Here is a 27,576-nt window from a genome sequence, read left to right as displayed (position 1 = left end):
TCTCAACCTTCCTAATGCCGCGACCCTTTAATACAGTTCCTCATGTTGTGGTGTCCCCCGATTTCATTGTTACAAATTGAACATAATTAAAGCATAGTGATTAATCACAAAAACAATATGTAATTATATATGTGTTTTCCGATGGTCTTAGGCGACCCCTGTGAAAGGGTCGTTTGACCTCAAAGGGGTCGTGACCCACAGGTTGAGAACCGCTGATCTATACAAAAATGTAATATGCTAATTAGCCCAAATGACCTTCCGACGTCCTTCCGGACAAAGCTGTGGTGGTGGAGGGTGAGGCAGAGGCAGTTAGGGGTGATCAGGCCAGCAGGGGAACAGTTAGGGGCGATCAGACAGAGGTGGTTAGGGGCGATCAGGTAGGCAGGCAGGCAAGTGGTTAGGAGCCAACGGTCCTGGATTGTGAGAGGGATGTCTGACTGCCATGGGGGTGGGGAAGCCATGGGGGTTGGAAGCCATGGGGGTGAGGGTGGGGTGGGTCCTGCAGGGCAGGCTATCTGGGTCCTGTTTCCTCCTCCCCTGGAATTGGGGGAAGGTCCCCGGTGGGCTCAGCTGGGGCATCAGGACAGCAGTTGGGCAGGTGGGGGCAGATAAGCCTGGGGCTCCTCCAACCATTTTAATTACCCCTTGGTTCCTGCATCACATCACATAATTTTTCCTTCTACAGGATAGAAAAAGAGCTTATGGAATGAACTGAGGCCCTATGGCAACCCCAACCCCACTCAAACCAAAATCCACAAGCTATTCCACGCGCAGAGACTGGGACCAGAACCCACATACTTGACGACGGCTCCAAGGGGGGCCTTTTGGATCGACAGCGGCCCCGGCCAGTCGAGCTGTAGGAGTTCTGCAGGAATGATGGGGATTGTGTCAAGCTCGGGGCCACATGAGTCCCCACAGGGGACCTTCAAGAGCCCAAGGGGCAGAGACCTGACTTCCAGGGATCTAAGTGCAATTAGCAGAAACTGAGCCCCAGGAGAGCGTCTGCGCGCCTGGGGACAGCCCGTCCCTGCCCGGGCGCTGGTGGACGCAGATCATGTACATATGTCTCCGTGGATGGTGCCCTGGGCACCCAGAGGGACTGGCCAGTGTCCCTGTGAACTGAACCCAAAGCCAAGCCCCATCCACAAAACCCTCCAGATGTGTGTGCAGCTGGATCAGCAGTTGCTGGCCAGAGAGGGGGGGCGCTGGAGCCTCGCCCACTGCGGAGGGCGGACCCCAGGGAACTCCAGTTTCCATCGCTCTCATGTGTGTGACGTGGAGAAAGTCCCAGAGCATGACAATGCCTGGGGCCATGTGGCGTGAGGACTGGGAGGACAGGCCCCCGCTGATCACACCGGGACTGTCTTTCATCTTGGCTGTAATGTGCAAGAGGAAGAAACGCTGGGAATGACGCTCCTTCTGCAATGGTCTGAGACCAGGCCGCTCTCCTACAGCCTCCGGGGAGCGGGCAGAGACCAGATGCCGAGTCCAGCCTCCCAGAAGGACAGAGTGGGGCAGCCGAGGAGGCCAGGGCACCATCTGGTGAGAGGCAAGTCTAGGAGGGGTCCTGGAGAAGACTTTCGGGCATTGTTGCTGCTGTTCTCCTGGGGGGCGGGGTGGGAGGTGGGGGGCATCGCTTCCAGAAGAAGGCTCCTGCTCACATGTCTGTTGTCTCCCACACTTTTGGAAGGAAGACTTTTGGACAGGCTAGATCACGTGAAATAGAAGGCAGTGAGTGCGGAGGGAAGGACAGCCACGTCTGTGTTGGAAGAGGCAGAGGAAGGCAAGGACGGCTTGATCCCAAGGATGGGAATCGCTGCTCTGTGCCTGTGGGGCGGCGCGGCCATCCTGGGATATCCGGTGAGAAGAACCTTTGGCGAAAACAGAAATGTCTGAAGTTCAGGCCACTGAAGGAGCCGTGGAGGAGGGGACCCCATAGAAGAGCGGAGAGTTCTCAGAAGGGCAAACCCAGGGAGGGAGAAGGATGGCGACTGGCACAGAGGGGGCATCCCAGGCGCATGGGGAGGGATGTTCCAACCAAATCAAAGGATTGGGGCCTAAGAAAACGCCCAGAACAGCCGAGAAATACTTTGTTCTCTTTTTAATTAAACCCAAAGCACCTGCTACACCAGCCCCCACGACCTTACCAACGTTTAGTGAGCAAACATGACTGAACCGACGTCTTTGTTTGAAAACCCAGGCATCTGAGCGCTCCGGTGGGGGATGGGCGTGTGGGACCACGTGGGGTGTGAAGACCGTAAACCCTGTCTGCTTTCTCTGGGGCCCAGGCAGCGCAGAAACCCTGCTTCGCTGCCTGAGTCGGCGGGCACCCAGGAGGCACGCTGGGCCTCGGGGAAGCGGTTCCTGTGGTCGGGGGTCCTCTGCCCGCTGCGGGAGGGGGGCAGGAGTGTGGCCCTCATGCCACCCGGTGTCCACCTGCTGTCTGCTCGCCCTCACACTCAGAGGCAGGGCTGGGAGGGCGCGGACTCCCAGCCCTGCGCAGGTCCACTCGCAGCCCGGGCCGCCTCCCTGCAGCGGACACTCTGCGTCTCAGTTTCTTCAGCTGTGGCTGGGGGCGGGGGCGGGGTGGGGGTCGGTCTCCCTGCGGCGCCTCATGAGACCGCTTCTTGGGCACCACTAGCAGCCCACGGGCCTCCCGAGCCCTGGCAGGAGGCGCAGCAGGTGCTCCCTGCTCCCTCGGTGGGAGGCGTCCTCAGCGGAGACCGTACAGCCCACGGGACCAGGAGCCCGTCTCCGAGACGGCTCAGGTGTGAGGGCTGAGGCTCCCGCAGGCAGGCATGGGACTGCCCCCGCCTGGAGGACCAGAGTCGCCGACGGGAGCCAGCATTTGTGTGACCGTCCAGATGTCGCTTCCAAGGTCCCTGCCAGGGACAGGCCCGGTTTCCAAGAGCCGTTCTTCTCAGGGAACCTCAGCGCTCTGGCAGCCAAGCCCTGGCGCCCAGGTGAGGTGCACCCCCTCAGCGTTGTTGTGGTGGTGGTTGCCTAGTAACGCAGCCAATGGTCCACAGGTGTGGTTTCCAGGGAGCACAGCTGCAAGGTCAACTGGACCCAAGGTCACATCCTCACCCAGAAGGGCGAAGGGATGGGTCCACCTTCACCCCCACCCTCCTCCCAGAGCCCCTGGGGGCAGGAGGGGAGGGCCCAGCCAGGTTCTGGGCACACGGTGCAGCGTAAACGTGTGGAGTGCGTGGCCGCCCACTCTGCACCCCGACACCTGGCTCCTCTGCAGGCAGTGTGACCAGTGGGGAGCTGGGCAGAGAGGCCAGGGGTCAGCTGCCCATTGGGATGGGCCGTGTTACCTTGGACACCTGGCCGCGGGGCCTGCCGCCTTCCTAAGCGACCTCACGGTCCTTCCATCCTGCGTCTGCAGGCGGAGGATCTCAGGGCCCGTGGCTCCTGCCCTTCCCTCCTCTTCCGACCTGCAGGAACCCCACCCTGACACCCTCAGGCCAGGCAATGGCTCCTCCTTGTTTATTTTCTCACATTTAAGCAGAACCTGCTAGAGGCCTGCCAGCGAGGTGGGAGGTCCCGCCAGCTGTGGGGTCCTCTCCCGGAGGCGGTCTGAGAACTCCCGGGGGCTTCTGCAGACCCCAAACTACGCCCCCTTCCAGCTCATAGAGGGTGCAGCGGGGGCCCTCCCGCCTCCCTTCATCCCGTCTCTCCGGGCTGTTACGTTTCCCATGGGAACTCCAGGCACCTGCTCTCAGCAGCTGTCCCTCCTGTGACCGCCCGCAGCCTCAGGAACCTCCCCCAGGCTCCCTAGGGTGCAGGGCCCGTCCTTAAAGCCGCTCCCTGCGATGTCCCCGCTTCCCACCCGGTCTCCACCCGAGAAGCCTAGGGAGTTGGTTGATAGTCAGGGAGGCCTCCTCTCTCTCCTCCCGCAGGTCCGAGGGTCATTCCCATGGACCTGACCCCCAAGGAGCCGGGCGCTTCCCTGCTGAGGCTCTGGGGGGCTTTACCTGTCCTGGGGAGTGGGGGGGCTGCCTTTTACCTGTCCTGGGGGGCGGGGGGGCTTTTACCTGTCCTGGGGGCGGGGGGTGCCCTCCCTCCGGCCTGTGCTCCTCCAGGAAAGAGCGAGAATGCCGCTCCCCCTCCAGGCCCGGTGGCTTTCCCTGCGGGAAGGGAGGTGCGTGCTCCCCCGGGGCGGGGGTGCCTCAAGGTTTGAGGTCAGACCTAGCTGTGAACCTGACTCTGCCCTCCCCTCCGTGGGCCTGGACCAGCTCCCCCCTCCCGACCTCGGTTTCCTCACCTATGAGCTAGTTACGGTGACTCCACCTCCAAGGGTTACCAGGGAGCTGGACGGGGTCAGGTGAGCCGCCGCCAGGGCCGGGGTCCTGGGTGGCCGCTGGCTGTCCTGGGCGAGCGGGCACAGACCGCAGCATCACCCGTGTCAGAGGAGCTCTGCTGCGGAGACCCTGCAGCGCCCTCGTGGTCCCGCCTGGTCTCCCTCCTGTGCACTGGGCTCAGTGTTTCCTTCCAAGTGATTTTCCGCTGCACGTCCTCGCTGGGGGAGCGCTGGCACGCCGGCCTGTAACCCGAGAGGCGCCATGCATATTGCATGACACCTGTGCCGCTGAAACTGAGTCCCCCTCATGAATAATCCACCTGCTCTTGCCTCCTCAGGGGACATTTTCCTGCACAATCTGGAGGCGCTGCACCCGCCTCGCAATCTCCAGAAAGTCAGTGTTGCAAACGCACTCGACGGCGTGAAGCCTCGGCTGCGCACTATGCCGGGATGGAGCCCGCGGCCACCGGGCGCGCCGAGAAGACGTTCAGCTACGTGGTCAGAGCCCCCGGCGGCGACGGGGGTGGACGTGATGAACGTGGACGTGAAGATCGACACAACCTGGGTCTTCCAGGACGCGGAGGACAGCGGCGAGGAGCCTGGATGGCGCCCGGAGGGAGCTGCCCTCGGGAGCCCCGACGTGGACACGGGGACACTCCGGAGGCAGCTGGAGTCCTCCGAGCAGAAGCTGCTGGCGGCGGTGGACAAATACGTGAGGTCGGAGTCTGGGCTCAGGAGCAGGTAAACATCCACGGGGGCCTCTTCTTGTGTTTCCTGAACCCGGGGCAGCAGAGCTGGTAGGAAGGCGTGTGGAATCGTTCCTCTGGTGAGGAAGCGGGCGCACCCATGCCACACTCCTGCCTGCCATGTCCCTGCGCTCGGTGCCTCCTCTCTCTCTCTCTCCTGTCCCTGGTCTGTGCTGCCCACCAGGGCTGAGCCTTCGGAGAGGTCGCCTGGCTCGCCTGGCCAATAGGAACATCCGACGGGAGGAGGGCGGGAGAAGCCAGGGAATTGCCCCCTCTCCGCTGCTCTGGGTGACTTTTCTGACTGTGGCTACAACTCAGTCCTGCTCCTGGCTCCCCCTGTGGTCCTGCTCCTGCTGGTGGCCCAGCCCCACCCCAGCATCACCACCTGCTCCCTGTGTCCCTCCAGCCCAGGGACAGGGGTGGCCGTGGGCAGTCACTAGTCCCTGGGCTGCCGGTCATCTCTGATTGGCCTTTCGGCTCACCCACCACCTGCTCAGCAGGGTCTGCGTTTGTTTCTCGCTGCTGACCCTGAACTCCCTGGTGGGGAGCCAACACAGTCCCGAGGTTGGGCATGGGTCCAGGCCTCTCCAAAGCCCAGGCTCTTTCGGGATCGCTGTCTGGTGCCTGGCCCAGCAGCATGAGGCGGGCTTTGCATGGGCCTCAGAGGAGAACGCAGTGCGGAGATGCAGTGTGGTCATGGCGGGCTCGCCTCCCACAGGTTCCCAATAGCCCAGCAGTCAGGGTCTTGGATCTGCCCAAGACTTCGGCCTTTACTTGTATTTCCCTTCATTTTAATAAAGGCAAGTCATTACATGTGTATTTACATCTGCTTTACTATTTTTCTTCTTTATAATACGTTTCACATGGAGAAATTCACATATTAAAAATTTATTTTGTTATTCTATGTATCACTCTTGTGATTCTGTCCATCTGTCCATCCTTCCATCTCTCCATCCATCCATCCATCCATCCATCCATTCATCCATTCACCTAGCCTTCCATTCATCCATCCATCCATCCATCCATTCATCCATTCACCTATCCTTCCATTCATCCATCCATCCATTCATCTATCCACTCACCACCCACCCATTCATCTATCCACCTATCCACCCACCATCCATCCATCCATCCATCCACCTATCCACCTACCACCCATCCATCCACCTATCCACCTACCATCCATCAATTCATCTATCCATCCATCCATACATACATTCATCCATCATCCATCCATTCATCCAACTATCCATCCATCCATTATCCATCCATCCATCCATCCATCCATCCATCATCCATCCACCCACCCACTGATTCTACAGCCTGCACCCACTTCCCAAGAGCCATGCACTAAGTTGTATTAGTTTCCGTGGCAACCACAACCAAGTGTCACAGGCGGAGCAGCTTAAACATCGGACATTTATCCTCTCACAGTTCTGGAGGCTGGAAGTCCACGATCGAGGCGTGGGAATTAGTTTCTTCTGAGCCTCTCTCCTTGGCTGAGGGATGGCTGTCTTGTGCCTGTGTCCTCACACGGTGGTTCCTCTCTGTGTGTCTGGGTCCTAATCTCTCTTATAAGGACACGAGGCAGATTAGATTAGGGCCCACCCAAGCGACCACATTTTCATTTAATTCCTTTGTACAGACCCCATCTCCAAATACAGTCATATCCTGAGGCGCTGGGGTTAGGACGTCAATGTACAAACTTGGGGGGGACACATTCATCCCATAGCGTAAGTCCTGGGGGCTGGGAGCTGGAGGACAGGGCCCCAGCCCTGGAGAGGGGAGTAGCGTGGCCCACACAGGGTTGTCCACTCGAATCTTCCTCCAGAAAGATCGACAGTGAAAACCAGGAGGTCAGCAGGCGTGGGGAGGATGGGCGGGACACCCCGGCCACAGGAGACCCCTCCGTGTGAGGGAGGGACAGAGGTGGGCACTGTGAGAGATGAAGAGGAGTGGCCTCCGTGGCTGGGGTGAGGCTGTCCTGGACAGGGCGTCCTGGGCCCGTCGGTGGGGAAATGTGGGCTGTGTCCTCTGTTCTCTGAGGGTGGGCTGCGTCAGCCACGGGGCTGGGACTGGAACCCAGGCAGCCTGGCCAGAGTGGCGGCCATGAGGGGACAACTTTATCCCACTCCCTGAGCGCGTCTCCCAGCTCCTAGCACTCCTTCCCGCCCTGCACGCTGCTCTGTTTAACTGGGCGTTCGTCGGCGCAGAGCTGTACTTCGGTGTGACTGTCCTGTGGCCCCAGCCGGCGGCTCAGACAGCAGCCTCACAGCCTGCATTTCTGGAGGCAGGGCCTGCGCACCCTCCCTGGCTCAGGTCAGGTGCAGGCGGGCCCTGCGCTCTGGCCAGCGTGGGCTCCCCAGGCTGCGGGGGCCGGCCTGGCCTGGCCAACGGCCACAGCTGCCGTGCTCGCTCTGGCCTCCGTCTGCAATTCCGCCAGCCTGGCAGCCCGCACGCCTGCACCTTCTGTGTTCCAGCCGTCTGCCTCTCTCCTAGGAGGATCTGTGATTGCAACTGGGGCCCACCCACACAGTCTAGGATGATCTCAAATTCTTGAACTTAATCTCATCTGCAGTCTCATTTGCATTTGAAGGCCACACTCACGGGCCCCAGGGATCCGGGCCTAGATATACCGGCGGGCCATTATTCCGTCTGCCACAGCGAGACCAGTTTTCTGATAGGGATGACACCAGAGGGAAACACTGCCTCCTAGTTAATGTTTCAGGTTGGTCTCAGGGTCTAAAGAGAGGCCTTTCTTTTTCCGTTAGATGCCATCCCGTTTCATAACAGACCAGAGGTTCCTGGGACAGCTCTGACCGATGACCCTGGGGCCACTCCTCTCGTGCAGTTTGGAAGGGACGCGATTATAATCCACATGCCCTTCTGTCACTTTCGAAGCTCACCCCAGGGCCTCGGAGCTGGAGGAGGAGAGGGGACTCTTGGCTTATTATTAACAAGAATGCATCATTTATTTCCTCTTCACAGCAACCTTCTGAGCAAGGTGCAATTGCCTCTGTTTTTTTACAGATAAAGATACTGAGGGTCAGAGTGGCAAATGAGTCCAGTTTAGGCTCCAGGGCTGGTAAGCGGCAGAGCCAGCAGGCAAAGCTAGGTCCTCGTCCCGGGGAGCCACGTGTCCTGGATGGGCGGGTCACCGGGGTGGGCTTGGTAAAGGAGTGACGATGGGCAGACCATGCAGGCTGTGCACACACTTTCCACGTGTCCCCTGGTTTCTGTTACGGAGGTAAGATCGGCACATGAAGGAGACTTGGGTGCTCGGTGCAAGCAGGTGGCAGGCAGGCCTTGGAGGTTCCTTCTCTCCCAATGGGACCGGGAGCCAGACTTTGGCTTTGGGTTTCCCACGCTCACTCACGCTTCTCCTTTTCGCATGGCTGTGGCCAGCGCTCTCGTCCACGCTGGGTATTACGTTGCATGTGACACAACCGTAGCCTTTTCCCCTGAAAACAAAAAAGCCTTCACGTGGCTTTGCCGTCCCTGCCAGACAATTAGGCCACCTCCAGCTTCTTACTTTTGTAGTCATACAGGTGAATTATTTTAATTGCAGAAACTTTTTTTTTTCTGAGTTTAATCACTTCCACAGAAGAGACTCACAGGAATGTAGCGCAGACGGGAGGCAACGGGGCAGAGGGTTAAGAGTGTCAGTTTGGGAATCAGGCAGCCTGGGCTCTACAGTGCTGTGTGACCTTGGGCGGGCTGCCTGGCCTCTCTGATCTGCAGTTTCCTCCTGTGTGAGGAAGGGGTCATGCAGCCCACTGTGGGCTGGCGATGTGAAGTCTCATTGAGGCATTTCAGGTGCTTGCTTCAGGCTCAGTTCTTTCTTTTTATTTTTTATTTCAAGTAAAACGATCTTAAATATAATCATGTTACATGCAATAAACATTAATATTTCAAGAAAAATGATCTTAAATATAATCATGTTACATGCAATAAACACCAATCCTATATAATAAAAGGCTAATATGCAAATTGTCCCCTCAGGAGTTCAACCGGGAGACCGGGAGTTCGATCGCTCGCTATGACGTGTGCTGACCACCAGGGGGTGGCGCAGAACATGGCTGGCGACCAATGGTGGTGGCAGTGGGGTGCTGAGGGAGCGAAGGAAGGAGGAGGCGGGGAGGCAGGGAACCTGATTGGCCCCGATCTCTGGCCAGGCCTAGGGACCCTACCTGTGCACAAATTTCGTGCACTGGGCCTCTAGTTATTCAAGGAAAATGATCCTAAATATAATAATATTACATGCAATAAACATTAATATTTCAAGAAAAAAAGGATCTTAAGTGTAATAATATTATCAAAACTGTACTAACATAGTATGATATCACAAAAGTTGTAGGAAATATTAGAAATCTGCAAATAACAGGATTACTTCTATTATAGTCTAAAATATTTTCCCCCCTTTGGCTCTATTTTTGTTCATCAGTTTATGTTTATTATATTCCACAAATGAGTGAGATCATTTCTCCAGGCTCAGTTCTTAAGTGGAGTTGCCCAGACTCGGGGTTACTGGCTTAGAGATGAGGTCACTATTAAGATTCCTGATGCATGGTGCCTTCCTAGTCGAAAGAGGTCTTTGACGTATGGTAGATCATCCCTAGAAAGATACGCGTGAATGTTTTACAAAATGCAATTGTGTCTAAGTACGAAATTGGCCAAATAACAACAAAAAGGGGGTCCGGCGTGTGTGAAAACCCCCGGCCGTGTTTGCTGCGTGCCGTCGGACTAAGCACCGCCTGCTTCCCGCTGCAGAATCCAGGAGCTGGAGCTGTCGGAGCGGAAGCTCCTGCGGAAGGTGGACCAGCTGAGCGCCCGCGTGTGCCAGGAAAGGAGCGCCTCCCGCCGGGCCCAGGAGCAGCTGGAGGCGCTGCAGGGGGAGCTCGCCTGCCAGGTACGGCCACCTTCCCTCCAGCGCCAGTTTCTCTTCCCGGCAGGGTCCCCCTGTGTGTGGATGTGGTCGCAGCTACAGTCGAGCAAAGACAGTGTGTGTGGGGGCCTGGGAGAGCCTGTGGGGCCTGGGTGAGGTCATCTGTAAAAGGGGGCCCCTGAAAAAATAAAGGGGGATCCCTGCCCTGCCTGCCTCACAGGCTCCCGCGGGGACCCCTGGGGTGGGGGCTGAGGGCGCGGGGTGACCTGGAGCTCTGGGCGGGGGGTTCATTTCTGCGGCCTCCGTGCCTGTATGGGGGAGCCAGTGCTGGCCTAAGGACAGGGAGATGGCTGACCCCATCACCACCTCCGGGGCTGGAGTGCAGGTGGGGACCAGATAGGAAACAAGGAACGCAGAACTGGATGCTGTGTCATGAGGGAGGTGCGGCATGGCGAGCAAGTGCAGGGGGTGGGAGCTACAGAGAGCTGGGCTGGGAGAGTGGGGCCTTGTAGGCAGGGCATGCGAGGTGAGGCGTGGGTAGCCACCTGGGCAGAGGCACGGAAGTCTGGGAGACATACCAGGACCCGGAGCGGGTGTAGGTGGGGAGAGGGAGTTGGTGAGACTGGAGGGTTCCCCAGGGGACAGACCGCCAGGGCCACTGCACGGACCCAATTCTGAAGGCGCGAGAGAGAGCAGTTTTTTGGGGACTTGAGCGGGAGAGGCTCCAGGTCAGGGTTTGAGGGATGTCATTCTAATTGCATGGGAGAGAGAAAGACGGTGGGGGTGGGGGACAAGTTAGAGCTGGAGGCAGATGGCTGTGTGACGTAGGGCAAGTGACTAAACCTCTCGGGGCCTCAGTTTTCTCATCTGTGAAATGGGAATGATATAGCACCAACACCCTCACATTGTTATGTGGGTTAAGTGAGTTAAGATGTGTAAAACACTCACAGCAGTGGCCGCTTTTGTAATTAGTCGTGTTTATTGAAATATTCCAGGGGAGAGATGGTGCAGGCAGGAGGGCGGGACATGTATAGGAAATAATGTGGAAGCAGATGCAGCGGCGCCCCAAGAGCCCCAGGGGCGTCCTGCCCTGGATTGTGACGAGCAGGGCAGTGCAGCGAGGGATTGTCCGCTTGCAGGCTGACATCTGTCAGCGAGTTGTGAAATCAGTTCTGTGAGTCACAGCCGGATTTACAAATAGAATGGACTACGAGGCAATAAGAAAGGGCCTCCCGCGTCTGAGCAGGCGCTGTTTCAGGACCCTGCACGGGGCGTGTGCATAATGGGTACGCTGTCGCCACGTGTTTCTTACAGTGGGACAGTCAGAACCGCTCACAAAAGCTCATAACCGCGGGTTTAGCCAGTAGCTGCGGGGCCCAGTGGCGATTTCCCCTTCTATTGAACGCCGGGCGCAGAAAGTTGAGTTCATTACCTTCCTTGGCTTGTAGCACGTCACCAGCAGTGTCCCAAGAGGAGTTTTTGTGTTTTTTAAAAATATATGTTTTTATTGATTTTTAAAGAGAGAGGAAGGGAGAGGGAGAAGAGATAGAAACACTGATGGGAGAGAATCATCGATTGGCTGCCTCCTGCACGCCCCCTGCTGGGGATCGAGTCTGCAAGTGGTCGATGCTCAACCACTGAGCCACGCCAGCAGGGCCGAAGAGGAGTTTTTAATACAAAATGCAGAGGTGTGTGCGATCCCACCATCACGGATACCTGTGGAAAATATATTAATGTGCATTTTTGAGCCGTGCCCCCAGTACATGTAAGAAACCAGAGATGCTCATGGTGTGGTGGGGAGACGGAGCGCCAGGGCGACAGCCAGGGAGATGGCGAGGGGCGCAAGGCTGCGGACCGGAGTTCGGTAGACACTAAGGCCCCCCCCATCCCTATTCCGGCCTCAGGACACCTGCACGCTCCTGGGAGACCCCTGTCAGGACCCCATTCCCAGGGGAGGCGTGGGCGTTCAGTGATGGGCTTGCTCAGGGTCCCTGGGTGACCCCTTGGCCCAGCTACCCCACAGCCTGGACCTCTGCCTCTCTCTCTCCCCGACATCTGTGCATTTCGGAGCAGGTGTTGTAGGAGTCGGGGTTACGAGCTCGTCTGCCCTCCGTCCCTGATGCTGGCCCACTGGCGGTTTTGCCTGTGGCCAGCGTTGCAGGCGGCGTGTATTGGCACCATGGACGCCTCATTTCCGCAGTGACCTGTGGTCACTCTGAAAGCCCCTAGAGGCAGACCTGTCGGGGTGAAAGGGCTCACACGGCTGGGGGGGGCACACCCGGATTTTCCTCCCGGGGCATTGTCTCCAGGAGTCCCTGCCCCGCGGGCTCTGCCTGCTCCCTAACACTCCAGACCACGCCCGTGGGCTGCTGCCCGGCTCCTGCACGGCTCTCGCTGGTGACTTTGTCTCCCACCACTGGCTCCGGTGCAAGATGTAAGGGCGGGGGTGCTGGAAAACTCACTAACCGAGATAAAAAGCGTTTTATGCGTCATTTTAATGTAAGAATATTCTCCGATGAACAAAACACCGAAGTTTAAACTAAAGACAGGCTCCCTGGGAGCCCCGTGGGCCCCGGGCCTGCTTCCTGACGCCCTCACCCACCGCCACCTGTAGGTTCTGGAGCAGGAGCGCGCGGCCCGGCGGCAGCGGTGGCGGCTGCAGCGGCTGCGGGAGCAGCTGCGGCACAAGGACGAGGCGCTGGGGCAGCGGACGGCGGCCCTGGAGCGCTGCCGGCGGACCCAGCGGCGCGAGCTGGGCCTGGTGCGCGAGCAGGAGCGGGCCCTGCGGGCGCAGGTGCAGCGGCTGCAGCGGGATGTGCGGCGCCTCTGCCGCGCCGCGGGCCTCCTGCTGGCAGAGCTGGACGCCCCGGCCCTGGGCAGCACTCCACCCCGGGGCCCCGCCGGCGACCCCAACCCCGAGGAAGCCGAGGAGGTGCGCGCCCTGCAGGCGAGGGCCGAGCGCGGCGAGCGGGAGCGGGACGAGGCGGCGCGCCGGCTGCGGGAGCAGCACGCCACGCAGCGCCAGCTCTGGGGGCAGCTGGAGGACCTCCGCTGCTGCATCTACGGGCTGAAGCTGTCGGAGATCGGCCTGCAGAGCCAGGTGGAGGACCTTGCCGAGCAGAACCGGCGCCTGCGCGCGGAGCTGGGAGCCCAGGCCCCCGGGGAGCGAGTGCTTGGCGCGCCCCCTGCTGGCCACGGGAGCCTGGTAAGTGGCGACACCCCGGGGCAGGAGTGACTGCTCTTCTCTCACTTTCTGGTACAGACCCTTGGTTAAGGCACTGACTCCCCTATTCTCATTCTCCAGTCTTCCTCTTCGTTCCACCCACCCGGCCCCCCCTCCCCCAGCCCCTTCCGTCCACCCTTCATTCCGGGCAGTACCTACCCACCCATCTACCCAGCCAGTCCTACTCATCCCCCACCCATTCATCCCCCCACCCATTCATCCCCCCACCCATTCATCCACCTGTCCTCCCACCCATGTGTCTCCCATGCTCCATCAGCTCACTCACCCTACCGTCTGCTCCCCACCACTGTCCAGGCAGCCAACCAGCCACCCTTCATCCCTCATTGTCTGACTCCTGCCAACCCATAGCCAACGTCTAATGATCCCAGCCTCGTGCCAGGCCCTGGGCCGGGTGAGCTCCTGGGCATGCGGTACTATGTAGCTCTCATGTGCTGTGCGTCTCCCCTGACCCCCGCTCCCTGGGAAAGCATCACCCCCTTTCGGCCTCCCTCACCGCACCGAAGGCGGTGACGTCCCTGCATGGCGTGCGTGTGCATCTATCTGGCTTCCCCTCATGAGACTGAGCCCCTGGAGGGCAGGCCTGGCCTGGTGGGGTTGCAGTCGCCCAGCAGCAGGTGCCGAAGCTCTCAGGGCTGCGCGGTGGGGAGCACGCGGGGTGGGCCTTCCGGCTTCCTGTTGGCTAGCTGGTGACCTCGGCCAGGTGTCTGACGCTCGGGAGGCGAGGGCAGAGGCCATTGCTTAGTCATGTGACTGATGGACAGGTAGAAGCTTCCATGTGACCCACTCCTGCCCTGTGCGTGGCTCCCATGGGCGTCCCTGCGGCGTTGTTTCATGAAATGCGCGTGAAGACGGCGGCCGGTGAGGCTGAGGCTCGGGGTCTGCACGGACCTGCGGTCACACAGTGCGAGTCCAGGTGCTCTGTCTCCTCCCCACTCACCTGCCTCCGGGAAAGAGCTGGTCCAGCTCCCGCCCCGGGCCCAGGGCCCCGCTTCTCTCCAGCCGGTCAGTTTGCATTTAAGGAAAAGTCCGCAAGCAACCGTAGCTCAAGTGCCATGGCTCATTAAAAAAAAAAAAATCAAATTTATCTTCCGACCGGACGATCTGTTTCAAAGGAACTGGAACCTGAAATGCTCGCATGCCTCAGCACCGTGCCGTGTGTCCTGCCTGGATCGTGTTTAACGAGCGTTTATCCGTTTTATCTTTTTACTTTTTCCTCCTCCTGTCCCTGGGCCGCGTGTCCTGCTCGCTCTCCCTTCGTTATGTTCATTGGATAAAAGGAAAACTGTGTGTTTTGACGTTGGCCCCTGACTGTAATTTTGGAAAATAAACCGTGTTTAGATGGAAACTGTCATTTAGAATCCTTTCTGTAACGTTCCTAAACGTGAGACGATCCTCGAGGCTGCTGGCTTTCGTCCTCATCCACCCCATCTACCTCCCCCTACTCGGCGACTCACTCCTTCTTTCTCTAGGAGGAGGGGTGAGCACTTAAATAGTCAAGAGACCCCACTGACATTTCGGGCATTTTGTGCTCCCATTTAACCCTTAGAACAGCCTGGGAGTCAGGCTGTCACCCACCGAACAGATGGAGAAACTGAGACCCGGCTGTTAAGTGACTTGGCCGCGGGCACGCAGCTACCGAGTATCAGGGCCAGGAGGGAACATGGGCCGGTCGGAGCCCTGACTCCAGGCTGTGCCCTCACCTGGAGATGCCAGGCCAGGGCTGGCTCCTGAGGCCTGAGGGGCAGCGTCGGCCGGATTCGGTAGCCGTGCGCCACCAGCCCACCAGCCCCCTGTCAGCATGTGACCTCGCTGTCTCGCCAATTCTCATTTCAAGGTCCCCACACCCCAGGCTCAGGCTCTCAGGCTTTGCTGGATGCTGCGGTGCAGTCAAAATCCTCTTGAAAATTCCCTAAATGGCTGTAAAGTGGGTTCCCAGCCAGCCTGCCTCTAGCGTTGGGAGAGGCTGGCCCCTCGTCAGCCGGGAGTAGAGGGAGCAGCAGAGGCTGCCGTGGAGGGATCGCAGGATAGAGGACGAGAACCTTCAACACTGGTGCTGGGAACTGGGGCCAGCTGTGTGCAGGCGGAGGCGGGCAACCCTGCGTGGACGGCAGCTCTGCCTCCTGGCGGCCGTGGTCCCTGTGGGCAGGTTACTGACCGTCCTGTGCCTCCGAGTCCCCAGGTGTGAGCTGGGAATGACCCTGGGACCTGCTTCCCTGTCGGATGGTGAGGATGAGATGAGGTTCAGAGAAGGCCCTTAGCCCTGTCCCGGTGCATCGTGGGTGGGCAGTCACATTCATTTTCAGTTGCCATCTTTATCGCCACCATCATCATCATCTTCACCATCATCTCTTCCCGGGCTTGTGTGGTCCAGGGGGAAGCTGGGTGGACGCACCCACACTGCGCACATGATCGCCGCCCCTCTCCCAGTCCCAGGGGAGAAGGGTGAGTGTGACTGGTTTGTCTCCACTGGTGGGCAGGACCCCGGGGATTAAGGTGAGACCCCTACCCACACGGGGGACAAGACCACCTGGTAAAGGGGGAGGGGCAGAGGAAGGGGCCCGCCAGCCTCCAGCCCGGAGGGGAGGGTGGCCTGTGATTTTAAAATTAAAATGCTCTAAGCTATTGATAAGGAAACTGCAAAGCCAGCCGTAGCCCTCGGGGCCTGGGTCTGGAATGTGTGAGCGTGGCCATGGCCGTGGCTGTGGCCGTGGCCGCGCACCTGTGAGGTCGGCCTCGGAACCAGAGAGCAGTGCACATGCGCGATTCCCCAAAGCCGAGGGGCGTTTCCAAAGGGGGGACCCGGGGCTTGGAGCCCGGGCAGGTCCTCATCTGGGGCCCTCTCTCTGGATGATCCTGGTAACCGGTCTCCATGCTCCCCTGGCCCTCAGCGCTTCGGGACCAAGTGTAACCTCCTGCCCACAGCACCCGCGGCCCCTGCTGCTCTGGCCTGAGCTCCGGGCCATGCCCAACCCTCCCCTGCCCTGCCCGCACCCTGCGCCCCTGCAGGCCCCTGCGGGCGCCAGGCTCTTGCAGCCTGCACGCTGTCCCCATGTCTAGAAGCTTCCATTGTCCCCTCCCCAGGCTGCCCAGTAAGTCCCTGCTACCTTCTCCCCATGGGGTGGGAAGGTCATTTCCTCTAAGAAGACTCCCCTGGCCTCACAGCAGCTCCTTCTCTCCTTGGTGCCCCCGTGGCGACATGACCCACCTCCGGTGGCCCCAATCCTCACTGGGACAGGCCTGGCCGCCTCTCCTCCACTGCTCGCCTTCTTCCTCGTCACCAGCTGGGGCCCATTCGGCCCTAAATCCCAGTCCCGGCCACGGCTGGCAAGCAGGTGACTCACCCGGGAGGGCTGGGAGGGTGCTGCTGCTCAGGGAAAGAATGAACGTAAGGAGATATTTGCGCCACGGCCCCTGGGAAATGGAAACTTGTAGCTGAAGGGACCCCCGCAGGGCAATGCTGGGGGTGACGTACAGGCACTGGGAAACGGGCGGGGCCAGCCCCAGGGATGCGTGCATCGGGCAGAAGATCATTACCGAAGCTGGCGTCCATTGCTTGCTTGCTTGCTGCATGCCTGGCCCAGTCCTACATTCCCTGCAAGCATCTGCTGATGCCCTACAACAGTGGTTCTCAACCTTCTGGCCCTTTAAATACAGTTCCTCGTGTTGTGACCCAACCATAAAATTATTTCCTTTTCTACTTCATAACTGTAATGTTGCTACTGTTATGAATCGTCATGTAAATATCTGATATGCAGGATGGTCTTAGGCGACTCCTGTGAAAGGGTCGTTCGACCGCCAAAGGGGTCGCAACCCACAGGCTGAGAACCGCTGCCCTACAAGGACCCGTAGGATTACTGATCCTCACTGTGAAGATGGGGAAACTGAGGCAGGGGCAAGGTCACTCACCCAAGGAGCACAGTGAGGTGCCCGCCTCGCCGCCACCCTGGCCAGCTGCTGGCAGCATCTGATGTGCTCTGGGCATCGCAGTGAGAGTTTCACAGTGAGAATTATGAGAAGATAACTTATTGGCTTCATATTTTAACAGTAATTTCCCACATAGAACGTCACTGACGCCGGCAGGTAGCTGCAGGGATCAGTGTCCTTGTCCCCAAACCCGCAGCCAGGGAGGCAAGGCCTTCCCCGGGCACACACTTGCAGTTTCTAATGCCGGCCGCTCCGAGCCCCGGTCCCGGAAGGACGGCCACTCCGACAAACCCGGGCCTGGGAGGAGCTTGGGGAGGTGTTTCTGCTCAGGTCCTGGGTGAAAGGAATTAGAAAGGACCGTGGTTTGCCCGGCCGGCGTGGCTCCGTGGTTGAGCATCGATGTATGAACCAGGAGGACACAGTTCAATTCCCGGTCAGGTACATGCCCGGGTTGCAGACTGGGTCCCCAGTGTGGGGCGTGCAGGAGGCAGCTGATCAATGCTGCCCTCTCATCATTGATATTTCTCTCTCTCTCCCCCTCTCCCTTCCTCTCTGAAATCAATAAAAAAATATATTTTTAAAAAAGGACTGTGATTTGCCCAATAAGCAGGGCCCATTGCAGATGTCTCTCCCCCTTCCCGCCCCCCCCCCCCCCATGCCCTGTGATTTTTAGCAAGTGTGCACTGGCACTGCCACGTGCCGGGCACTGGGCTAGAGAGGTGAGCCACCTGGCCTTCAGAGCGTTCAGGGGAGACAGACACAGGTGCAGACAGTGGCAATTGGTGGCTGGCTGCTCCAGCCAGAGGCTGTGGCCTGGCCCCGAGGGCAGCAGGGAGGCTGACCCCAGGAGATTAAAAGTCACAATCTTTCATTTGCCAGCGTCAGGCTGTTATCTTAGAGCTGAGGCCATGTTCTGGGTGACAGCGGCATCAGGAACACTGGGTGCTCCGCCAGCCTCTCTGCCCCGCAGTGTGAGTAGAGCGACCCCTGGTGGCAGTGACGGGAATCTTTCATTGCTTAGCGGGCACTGGCCGCCCCTCCTTGTGACTGCCTGCCTGCCTGTGGGCAGAAACGCTGTTTCACCTTTGACCCTCACTCCGGCAGCAAGCGAGGGCTTTAAGACATCGTGTGAAAACTAAAACACAGGTGAAAGCGGTGAACATACAACTGACGTAAAAGGCCAGTTGACAGGCCAGTCACCTGACTCAGAAAGGTCGGTCCGGTTCCATTAGTTAGATGACAAACCGGCCCAACCTCAAGATTGCACTTCATTCTGTCTATTTCTCAGATGTTGAAACTCCCTCGGCACTTCTCCTCCTTGGTCAGCATGCAGAACAACCCGAATGTTCCCTGGGGGCGGCGGTCCTTATCTCAGGGGCTATCAGGCAGCCGCGAAACACCGAGTCGCAGGAGAACTTGTGGGAAAACGATCCTTCAAAAACATCACAGGAGAAGCACAGACCGAAACCGACGCTCTTGAAAACAGAGCCTCCTGGCTCCGGGGAGACTGTGAATGCGTCTGCACCGAAAAAGCCCGCAGGGCACCGTCTAGCACACGATCAGCGTGTGTGTCTGGGTTTCACCAAGTTCCTTCTTTTCCTCCTTTTGCTTATCTTTCAAAGTAAAAGTAAAGCGAAAACCATGCAAAGTTACAGGCGAATGCTCCCGTGAGTGGGGAAAGCAGGAAGGGTTGAGCAGTCGGAGCGGAGGGGTGCGGGAAGGGGGGGAGCCTGGATCCAGTTCAGAGCCCCGAGCTCCGTCCTGTCCTCCCACTGTGTGCGCTGTGTGACCTTGGGCAAGTCACTCTCCCTCTCTGAGAATTGATTTCATCACTTGTGCAATGAAAGGGGTGTAGCGTGGTCTTTTTGGGTGCCCGCCATGGGAGGAGAGGTGCCAGCAGCAGGTAGCAGGGCACAAGGCTCTGAGGCAGGAGGGAGAGGGGCTGTGGGAGGAGCAGAGATGGGGTGGGGGTAGCGGACCAAGCCGGGACGGGGTGGCTTCTCCTTCAGCGCAGCGGGAAGCGTGGAAGGTTGGAAACAGGAGAGCAGCCTGCCCCGTTTCCAGTTCAGTGGGATTGCTGGGAGGTGAGCGTGTGGAAGGGCGGGGCTGGGGCTGAGGGGTGTGTGTGTGTGTGTGTGTGTGTGTGGCGGGGGGGAGGGGGGTTGCCCAGCAAGCAGCAGGCAATGAGCACCCTCCCCCAGGAGTTACGTGCCAGCCAGGCAGAAGGGACAGCAGACGCAGGCGCGCAGAGACAGGACAGCCAGGGCGGGTGGGGAGGCGGCTGGGGGAGAGGCACTGTGAGTGGGAGCCGGGGCCAGGGTGAGGAGTGTCCATCAGCCTGTGACCCCATGGTGGCCTCCAGGGCCTGTCTCAGCGCTGGAGCCTGAGGGAGCAGGGTGGCTCTGGGCGGGAGGCTCAGCTAGGGGTTGATGCAGGGTCTGCGGGGAGAGGGCAGCACCCGGGGGACAGGTGGGGGGCAGTGCCTGTTCACTTCCGTTCCCCTCATCTGGAACGGCCCCTGGCACATCGTGGGGACTTGGTAAATGTTTTCCCATAGATGCACTAGGGAGTCTAAACACCTGCCTGTCTGCAGGGTCTGCCTCCGCATCTGGCTATCACACATGAGTTAAGCACCTACTGTGTGCTCGGCTAAGGGGAGGGTGCAGACCGGATGGAGCCAAGTTCCCCTCCAGAAGGACCTCAGGTCTGGTGTGGGCAGAGGTTTAGCAGACAGCATTGTTAGGACGGGTTAGCAGTAGCCGGGGGCAGGGCACGTGGGTGGTGGTCAGAGCTGAGTCTTCTGCGCCCCCATGCCTCCCCTGCAGCCGCGAGAAGGCGCTGTGTTATAGTGCCCGGCAGGGGGTGCCTCGCCGCCCAAGGCCATTGGCTGTAGCATCTGGACTTGCTGGCATTTGAGGGACAGGACTGCCCAGAGCCCCTGGTGGGACACAGTGGGGATAGGAGGGAGAGGGGACTAGAGCCCAGAGGCATCCTGGGTGGCAGACAAGCCCCTAGTTGTCTATGAAACGGAGCCTGGGTGCTAACAGGAGGCAGTTAGGGCTGTAGGGCCAGGAGCCGGGACAGGCTACACAGGTCACACCTACATGGGACACGCCTACATGGGACATGGCTACATGGGACACGGCTGCACAGGACAGGGCTACACGGGACAGGGCTGCACAGGACAGGCTGCATGGGACGGGCTATATGGGACAGGGCTGCATGGGACAGGGCTACACGGGACAGGGCCACACGGGACAGGGCTACACGGGACAGGGCTACACGGGACAGGGCCACACGGGACAGGGCTACACGGGACAGGGCTGCATGGGACAGGGCTACACGGGACAGGGCTGCATGGGACACGGCTGCATGGGACAGGGCTACACGGGACAGGTCTGCATGGGACAGGCTACACGGGACAGGGCTGCATGGGACAGGGCTGCATGGGACAGGCTACACGGGACAGGGCTGCACGGGACAGGGCTGCACGGGACAGGGCTACATGGGACAGGGCTGCACGGGACAGGGCTGCATGGGACAGGGCTGCATGGGACAGGCTACACGGGACAGGGCTGCATGGGACAGGGCTACACGGGACAGGTCTGCATGGGACAGGCTACACGGGACAGGGCTGCATGGGACAGGGCTGCATGGGACAGGCTACACGGGACAGGGATGCACGGGACAGGGCTGCATGGGACAGGGCTACATGGGACAGGGCTGCACGGGACAGGGCTGCATGGGACAGGGCTGCATGGGACAGGGCTACACGGGACAGGGCTGCACGGGACAGGGCTGCACGGGACAGGGCTGCATGGGACAGGGCTGCATGGGACAGGCTACACGGGACAGGGCTGCATGGGACAGGGCTACACGGGACAGGTCTGCATGGGACAGGCTACACGGGACAGGGCTGCATGGGACAGGGCTGCATGGGATAGGCTACACGGGACAGGGCTACACGGGACAGGGCTGCACGGGACAGGGCTACACGGGACAGGCTACATGGGACAGGGCTACATGGGACAGGGCTGCACGGGACAGGGCTGCACGGGACAGGGCTACATGGGACAGGGCTGCATGGGACAGGGCTGCACGGGACATGGCTGCATGGGACAGGGCTACATGGGACAGGGCTACACGGGTCAGGGCTACACGGGACAGGGCTGCATGGGACACGGCTGTATGGGACAGGGCTACACGGGACAGGTCTGCATGGGACAGGCTACACGTGACAGGGCTACACGGGACAGGGCTGCACGGGACAGGCTACATGGGACAGGGCTACATGGGACAGGGCTGCATGGGACAGGGCTGCATGGGACAGGGCTACACGGGACAGGGCTACACGGGTCAGGGCTACATGGGACAGGGCTGCATGGGACAGGGCTGCATGGGACAGGGCTACATGGGACAGGGCTGCACGGGTCAGGGCTGCACAAGACAGGCTACTTGGGACAGACTACACGGGACAGGGCTGCATGGGACAGGGCTACACGGGACAGGCTACACGGGACAGGCTACACGGGACAGGGCTGCATGGGATAGGGCTGCACGGGACAGGGCTACACGGGACAGGGCTGCATGGGACAGGGCTGCATGGGACAGGGCTACACGGGACAGGGCTGCACAGGACACAGCTGCAGGCCAGGCCATGGGCCTCTGCTCCCTGAGCCTCAGTTTCCCCTGGGTTCCCACCGCATCCGTTGGAGGGACGCACGGGGACCGGCTTGGATGGACACTCAGCTCTTGATTCCGTGTCTTCCTGAAGGACGCCTGGGGCCGTGTCCAGGACGAGTGGCTGCTCCTGCCCTGGGAGGAGGCGCCGGAGGCCGGCGGACACCCAGGCTGGCAGACACCTCCCCACCCCCACGGGGCCCCGGGACCACACGCCTCCGCAGGTATGTGGGAGCAGGTATGCGTGGAGCACCCACCACCGGGCTAGCTCACTTACAGCACCCTGATGATGCAGGGTGCCGTTCCGACTGCAGATAGGAAGCCGGGGCTCAGAGAGGTGGCGACCCTGCTCAGTGTCACGTGGCTGGTGAAGGGGTCAGAGCCTGCAGTGCCCATGACACGCCTGCCAGCACGGGCCGCAGCCTCTCAGGCCTCTCAGGCCTCTCAGGCGATTGTCCCCCCAGAAGGCCGAGCTCTTCTGTCCCCACCCCCGCCCCAGTGACCGCCAGGTGCCAGGCCTGGGAGCTGCTGGCTTTAGCAACCCCTTGTCCCCGACGGGAACCTATGTCCCTGATGACAGTCTCAGCCACAGCTTCCAGGTCCCTACGCTGCTGCTCCCGGCAGCCCCAGAGCCACCGGTCCCCCTGGTGTCTGTGGTTTCCGCACAGTCCCCCAAGGCCAGGTGAGGTGTCCACAGGAGGGGTCATGTGTACCCATCAGCCGCTCACCCCAAGGCCCACTCCCCTTCTGTCCCCTTTCCGGGAGCCGTGCTGACCAGCAAACAAGGTCAAAGTCGTCCTTGGAAGGCACAGGTCTGCCTGCTGGGAGCCCAGGAGTCGGCTCCTTGGTCTGCACCCTGACTGTGGGGGCTGGAGGTGGGGTGGCGACCGTGTGGCCATGAGGGAGCCGGGAGGAAGGTGTCGTGGATTGTGTCACCCACACGAGCTCTGTGGTTAGAAGTGGCTGCCAGACCCAGACCCACTGGAGGGCGATGGTGATCTTCAGGCCTTCACAGGCCTTCAGGATGGGAAGGGTGTGAGTCAGAGGGCAGTGCCACCAGCGCCGGCAGCAGGGGCAGGGCCACTGGCGACAATCCTGGGCAGGGTCCTAGGAGGGTCCTTCTAACTCTGGGGTCCTGTTCCTCCCCAGGACCCCCTGCCGAGGGGCCCTGCGCCTGGGGCGGCGTCGAGGCTGGACGAGGCCCCTTGGAGCTGGTGCCCGGCCTGGAGACGCTCCTGGGAGAGCTGGTGGCTCCTGACCGTGGACGGGTAAGGCAGAGGCTCCTGTGTGCCCAGGGTCCAGCTGGGTCTGACCAGCCCCTGTGTGTGCTCTCCATGCGGGAGGTGGGAGGAGGGGGGTAAAGACCCCCAGCTGTGCCAGGCCCAGCTGCCACCTGTCATGCCTCATCCCAGGGAAACTTCCGAGCAGGGTCCAGCCCAGGGCTGTGAGGCAGGAGCCACGCCCCTGTTCTGCAGAGGAGGGCTCTGGGACCCCAAGAGCTGTGACCCCCAAGGCCACACAGCCCTGGGCTGGACCTGAGCTCTGGTTCTGCAGCCCACATTCCGCCCACTTGTGCCCCGAGGGTCAGGAGCCAACCCCCGCCCCTCCCCAGCCCTGCCTGGCTCGCTTTGAGGCCCAGCGTTTCTCACAAATGAGAGGCAGGGGCACGCGAGCAGGGCTCAGGCCGCTCGGCCTGGCAGGTTCTGGGGCTCAGCAGAGGGTCTTCCCTGCTTCTTCATTCCTTCACGCCCTGCCCCGAGGTGCTGCGTGCATGTGCGTGCGTGTGCACATGTATGTGCGTGTGTGCATATGTGCGTGTGTGTGTGTGTGTGTGCTGGCACACCCTGAGCCACCCTGTGGGTTGGGAGGGCTTCATGGAGAAACTGGCCCCCGGCTCCATCCAGGCGGAGGATGGAGTTAGACAGGTGGACAGGGATGGGCGGCGCAGGGGTGTAGGTGGGAAGACTGGCCAGGCCGTGGGCGGGGCGGCCGTGGTCACCTGTGAGCCCGAGGGCCCCTCCCTCCCTGCAGGCCGAGGCCCAGCCCAGCCGGGTCAGTTCTGTGAGCGGGGCCAGTCCTCTTCTCTGGAAAACGTACTGAATAAAGACTGTGAAAATGCATTTAAAGGTATCGATGGAGCCCTATGTGCCGGCACTTCCAGGCCAGGGTCCCTGCCTCGGGGAGCAGTCTACACCCGCTGCCCCAGAACCTCCGGGCGCTGCCCCGTTCTGCACCCTTGCTGTGCAGACCACACGGGGCTGAGCAGCGACACGGGCCGCTGTGACCACAGAACCGAACGCTGACTTTCATTTCGTTTCCCATTTGAAAAGCCCCGTGAGGCCCGTGGCCACTGCACTGGACAGGGCGGGGCGATAGAGGAGTGTCACCCTCGCACACAGACTGTAACGGGGTGGGGGTGGGGTGTCGTGCAGGGAGAAAGCGGCTTCAGTGGGCAGAGAGTGGGTGTACTCGGGGAGGCCCTTCTGAGGAAGCACCTTGTGAGGTGAGATGTGAACGGAGCGCGAGGTGAGCCAGGAGGGCTCTGGGTGAAGGACATTCTGGGCAGAGGGAAGAGCAGGTGCAAAGGCCCTGGGGTGCGTTAGGGAGGCCTATGTGGCTGGTGTGGAGGCCCCGGGACATGAGGAGATAGGGACAGAGGGGGGTACGTGTCAGAGGGGCTGTTTCCCACCCGCCTCATCTCTTCCCTCCTAGCCTGCTCCGGCTGAGCCCGCCCTGTACGGACAGACTCTCCTCCTGCTCTGTGGCTGCCCCTCGGGGCAGAGCGCCGACGCCTCCCTCCTCCCCGAGGAGCTGGCCTGGATCTCCGCACAGAGGCCAGCAGCCGCCCCGGCCCAGGAGTCCCTCCTCCTGGTGCAGACGTCTGTGCTCCCTCCCTGGGGGCCCGCCGGGGGCCCCGCTGCCCTGCTGCTCCAGGCGGTGTTTCCAGAAGATCCCCAAATCCAACAGGGGCTGGACACCGGGCCCCTGCCTACTCCTCGAGCCATGGACCACCCCCCGACAAGGAGCCATGGTGCCCCCCTCTGCTGGGAGGCCCCACAGATCCCCCACCACCGCTTTCCTGAGACAGGGCCCAGCCATCTGAGCGGCCCTTGGGAGGAGGGGGGAGGAGCCCCCGAGTGGAGAGCGGAGGTGTCGGGGGCGAGGAGGACGCGGGGCAGGAAGGAGGAGGACCTCGGGGAAAGCCAGGAGGACCCCAGCTTGGAGGATGATGCTGGCGCCCTAGGAGGCCTACAGGACGCACTCGGGGCTTCCGGACCCCAGGCTGCCGCCTCCTGCCCTCGGCCCAGGCGGGACCTCCCTGTGCCTCTTCTGCAGGGGGAGGCCAACATGTCCACGGAGGGTCCCTTGTCCCTGGGCAGGAGGCAGCGGACAGAAGGGCACGTCTGGGGCCTCCTGGGAGGGTTTCCATCCGAGGAGGAGGAGGAGGAAGAGGCCTCCGCAGCCGCCTCCTTCCAGGCTCCCGGTGCCAAAGGGCCGTCTCCACCCGGCCCTCAGCTCCTCCTCCTCGCGGAGGACGGGGCCCCCAGGAGCCCCCAGGGCCACGAGGACAGCTCTGGGTGGGCTGCACCTGCCCTGCTGCTGCTGGAGGAACCCCCCGGGGATGGGGGGCCCGGGCTGGAGGAGAAGCCGCTGTCTCTGGAAGGGTCCGGTGTAGGCTCCCAGGAGTCGGGGGAGGAGGACACCCTCTTCCTGGTGGGAGAGGGCAGTTTGCTGCTGTCCCCCACATGGGCCTTCCTGCCCGAGGGACCCCAACCCACCAGGCCCCCCAGGCCCCCACATGAAGGACAGGACGGGCCTGCGCTCACCATAGATGCATTCGCAGAGGAGATGGAGGCCTGCTTTCAGCAGCTGTCGGTCCTGCGGCGGGGGAGCGGAGGTTGGGGGCGCGGGGTGTCCCCACTGAGGGGAGAGGACGGGAGCTTTGCCGGGAGAGGGCGCGGTGGCCGGGAGCACGCAGAGGTTTTAGAGACGTGTCTTGCGAAGGAAGCAGACCCCAAGGAGAGTCGTGAAGACGTTAGGCCGGGAGAGACCGAGGCCCTGGGAACCGGCCAAGTTCTCCCAGGGGTGGGGCCTGATTTGGGGGACCTGCGCCCCGGCCCAGGGGGGCCCTCGGAGCTGGGCCAGAGCCCCCGTCCGCCGCCAAGAGCCCTGGAGAGAGCCAGGAGGCGGTTTCGTCAGCTCGTCTCCGGACTGAAGGAGGAGAGAAGTCGAGTTTTACACGACAACCTCCGACTTCAGCGAGACCAAGAGAGATGCCATCGAAAGATCCGGGCCCTCCGGACGCAGAGCGAGCGGCAGGCGAGCAAAGTGTCCGGGCTCGAGCGGGACAACGGCGTGCTGCGGGGCGACATCTCCCGCCTGCGGAGGGAGCTGGACCAGTACCTGCAGCTCATCGCCGACCTGGAAGACTGCAACGCGAGGAGCTACCGCAAGATCTCCGAGCTGGAGGAGGAGAAGGAAAGCCTGCGGCGGGGCCTGGGCCGGCTGCAGACGGCCGTGTCCGAGGGCGCCCGGCACTGCCGCGGCCTCATGCAGGGCACTGCCCAGGAGAACCGGGAGCTCAAGGCGCTGATCTCGGAGCTCGGGCTGGGCTACAGAGAGCTGGTCAAGGACGTGGTGCTGGGAATAGAGGACATGATCGGGGCCCTTCGCGGGGAGAACGTGCACCTTCTGCGCAGGATCCGGGTCCTGGAGAGGGAGGTGGCCCTGGGGGTGAGCTCAGATGCGGGGCATCCGGGGGGAGCAGAGCAGCGCCCCCAGGGAGAAAGCCAGGAGGCGGTGGACAAGGTGAGGGCTGTGGACAAGGTGGGGCCTGTGGACAAGGTGGGGACTGTAGAAAGGGCGGTGCAGACAAGTCCACCGTCAGAGCCGCTGACCGCGCGAGTCCACGGGCCACCCTGGGAGGAGGACCCGGGTCTGCCCGGAGAGAGGATGGGCCCTTCCTCGGGCACAGAGAGTCCCAGGTGCGGAGCCGGGGCGGCCACTCCGTCGCCAGCCGGGAGAAGGGCTGATGTGTCCGGTGCCCTGCGAGGAGACCTCCACGGGATGGGAGTGAAAGAGGCACAGCTGGGGAGAGAGGAGGAAGGACCTCGGCGTTCTGCAGGCCCAGGGACGGCGCTGAGGCCCCTGGGCAGCGGCCACCAGGTAGGCTGACTGCGTAGCTGCCTCATCTCCTCTTGCTAATGTTCTAGACTGCTGCCCACCCCCTCACGCATGCCGCCCTCCCGCAGCTCGGAGAGGAGACCAGGTGAGAGGACACAGGCCCCGGGGAGTCAGTGAGCGGCGTCCCAGGCTAACCTGAGCATCCGCAGGCCACAGAACCGCGTGCACGAGTCTCTCAGCATTCTCTCGTCACATGGACGGGTGCTCCGGCGTGGCCAAAGGGAGCAAAGGCACAAAGATATAGACCGAATTTTACAAAAAAAATAGTCCTGGCCAGTTTGGCTCAGTGGGTAGAGCGTCGGTCTGCGAACTGAAGGGTCCCGGGTTTGATTCCGGTCAAGGGCACATGCCTGGTTTGCGGGCTCAATCCCCAGTAGGGGGCGTGCAGGAGGCAGCCAATCAATGATTCTCTCTCATCATTGATGTTTCTATATCTCTCTATCCTTCCTCCTTCCTCTCTGAAATCAATAAATATATATATAAACACAGGAAAGAAGAACAGATATGTGGGCATGCGTGTGTGTATGTGCACACCTGGGTGTCTGCATAAATGCTCTAAAAATAAAAATGTAGACGCCAGGCCACTGGGGGCAGCAGCATCCCCATC

The 27,576-nt window shown here is 60.9% G+C and overlaps 2 protein-coding genes across 4 annotated transcripts in view; both read left to right on the top strand.

The window, feature by feature from the left end:
* The window catches only part of JAKMIP1 (janus kinase and microtubule interacting protein 1), a 65,853-nt gene extending 64,275 nt beyond the window's left edge, over positions 1 to 1,578 (top strand). For all 3 annotated transcript variants that reach the window (XM_070399591.1, XM_070399584.1, XM_070399601.1), the window contains one exon: positions 686 to 1,578. In XM_070399591.1, coding sequence (XP_070255692.1) covers positions 686 to 715 — 30 coding nt within the window. In that variant the 3' untranslated portion in view covers positions 716 to 1,578. The remainder of the gene's footprint in view (positions 1 to 685) is intronic.
* A 1,126-nt stretch (positions 1,579 to 2,704) lies between these two features.
* CUNH4orf50 (chromosome unknown C4orf50 homolog) overlaps positions 2,705 to 27,576 on the top strand; it is a 39,599-nt gene continuing 14,727 nt past the window's right edge. Inside the window, 9 exon segments of the mRNA XM_070398590.1 lie at positions 2,705 to 2,963; positions 4,645 to 4,825; positions 4,827 to 5,047; positions 9,823 to 9,961; positions 12,552 to 13,142; positions 22,250 to 22,467; positions 22,551 to 22,660; positions 22,935 to 23,053; positions 24,498 to 26,951. Coding sequence (XP_070254691.1) covers positions 4,757 to 4,825; positions 4,827 to 5,047; positions 9,823 to 9,961; positions 12,552 to 13,142; positions 22,250 to 22,467; positions 22,551 to 22,660; positions 22,935 to 23,053; positions 24,498 to 26,951 — 3,921 coding nt within the window. The 5' untranslated portion in view covers positions 2,705 to 2,963; positions 4,645 to 4,756.

The sequence above is a fragment of the Myotis yumanensis genome, unplaced genomic scaffold, assembly GCF_028538775.1.
Source record: "Myotis yumanensis isolate MYYU_CA2020_CCGP unplaced genomic scaffold, mMyoYum1.0.hap1 SCAF_1, whole genome shotgun sequence".
In the NCBI taxonomy this organism is placed as follows: domain Eukaryota; kingdom Metazoa; phylum Chordata; class Mammalia; order Chiroptera; family Vespertilionidae; genus Myotis; species Myotis yumanensis.
Note: the sequence above shows the minus strand (reverse complement) of the source record. Positions and strands in the feature narration are given on the sequence as shown.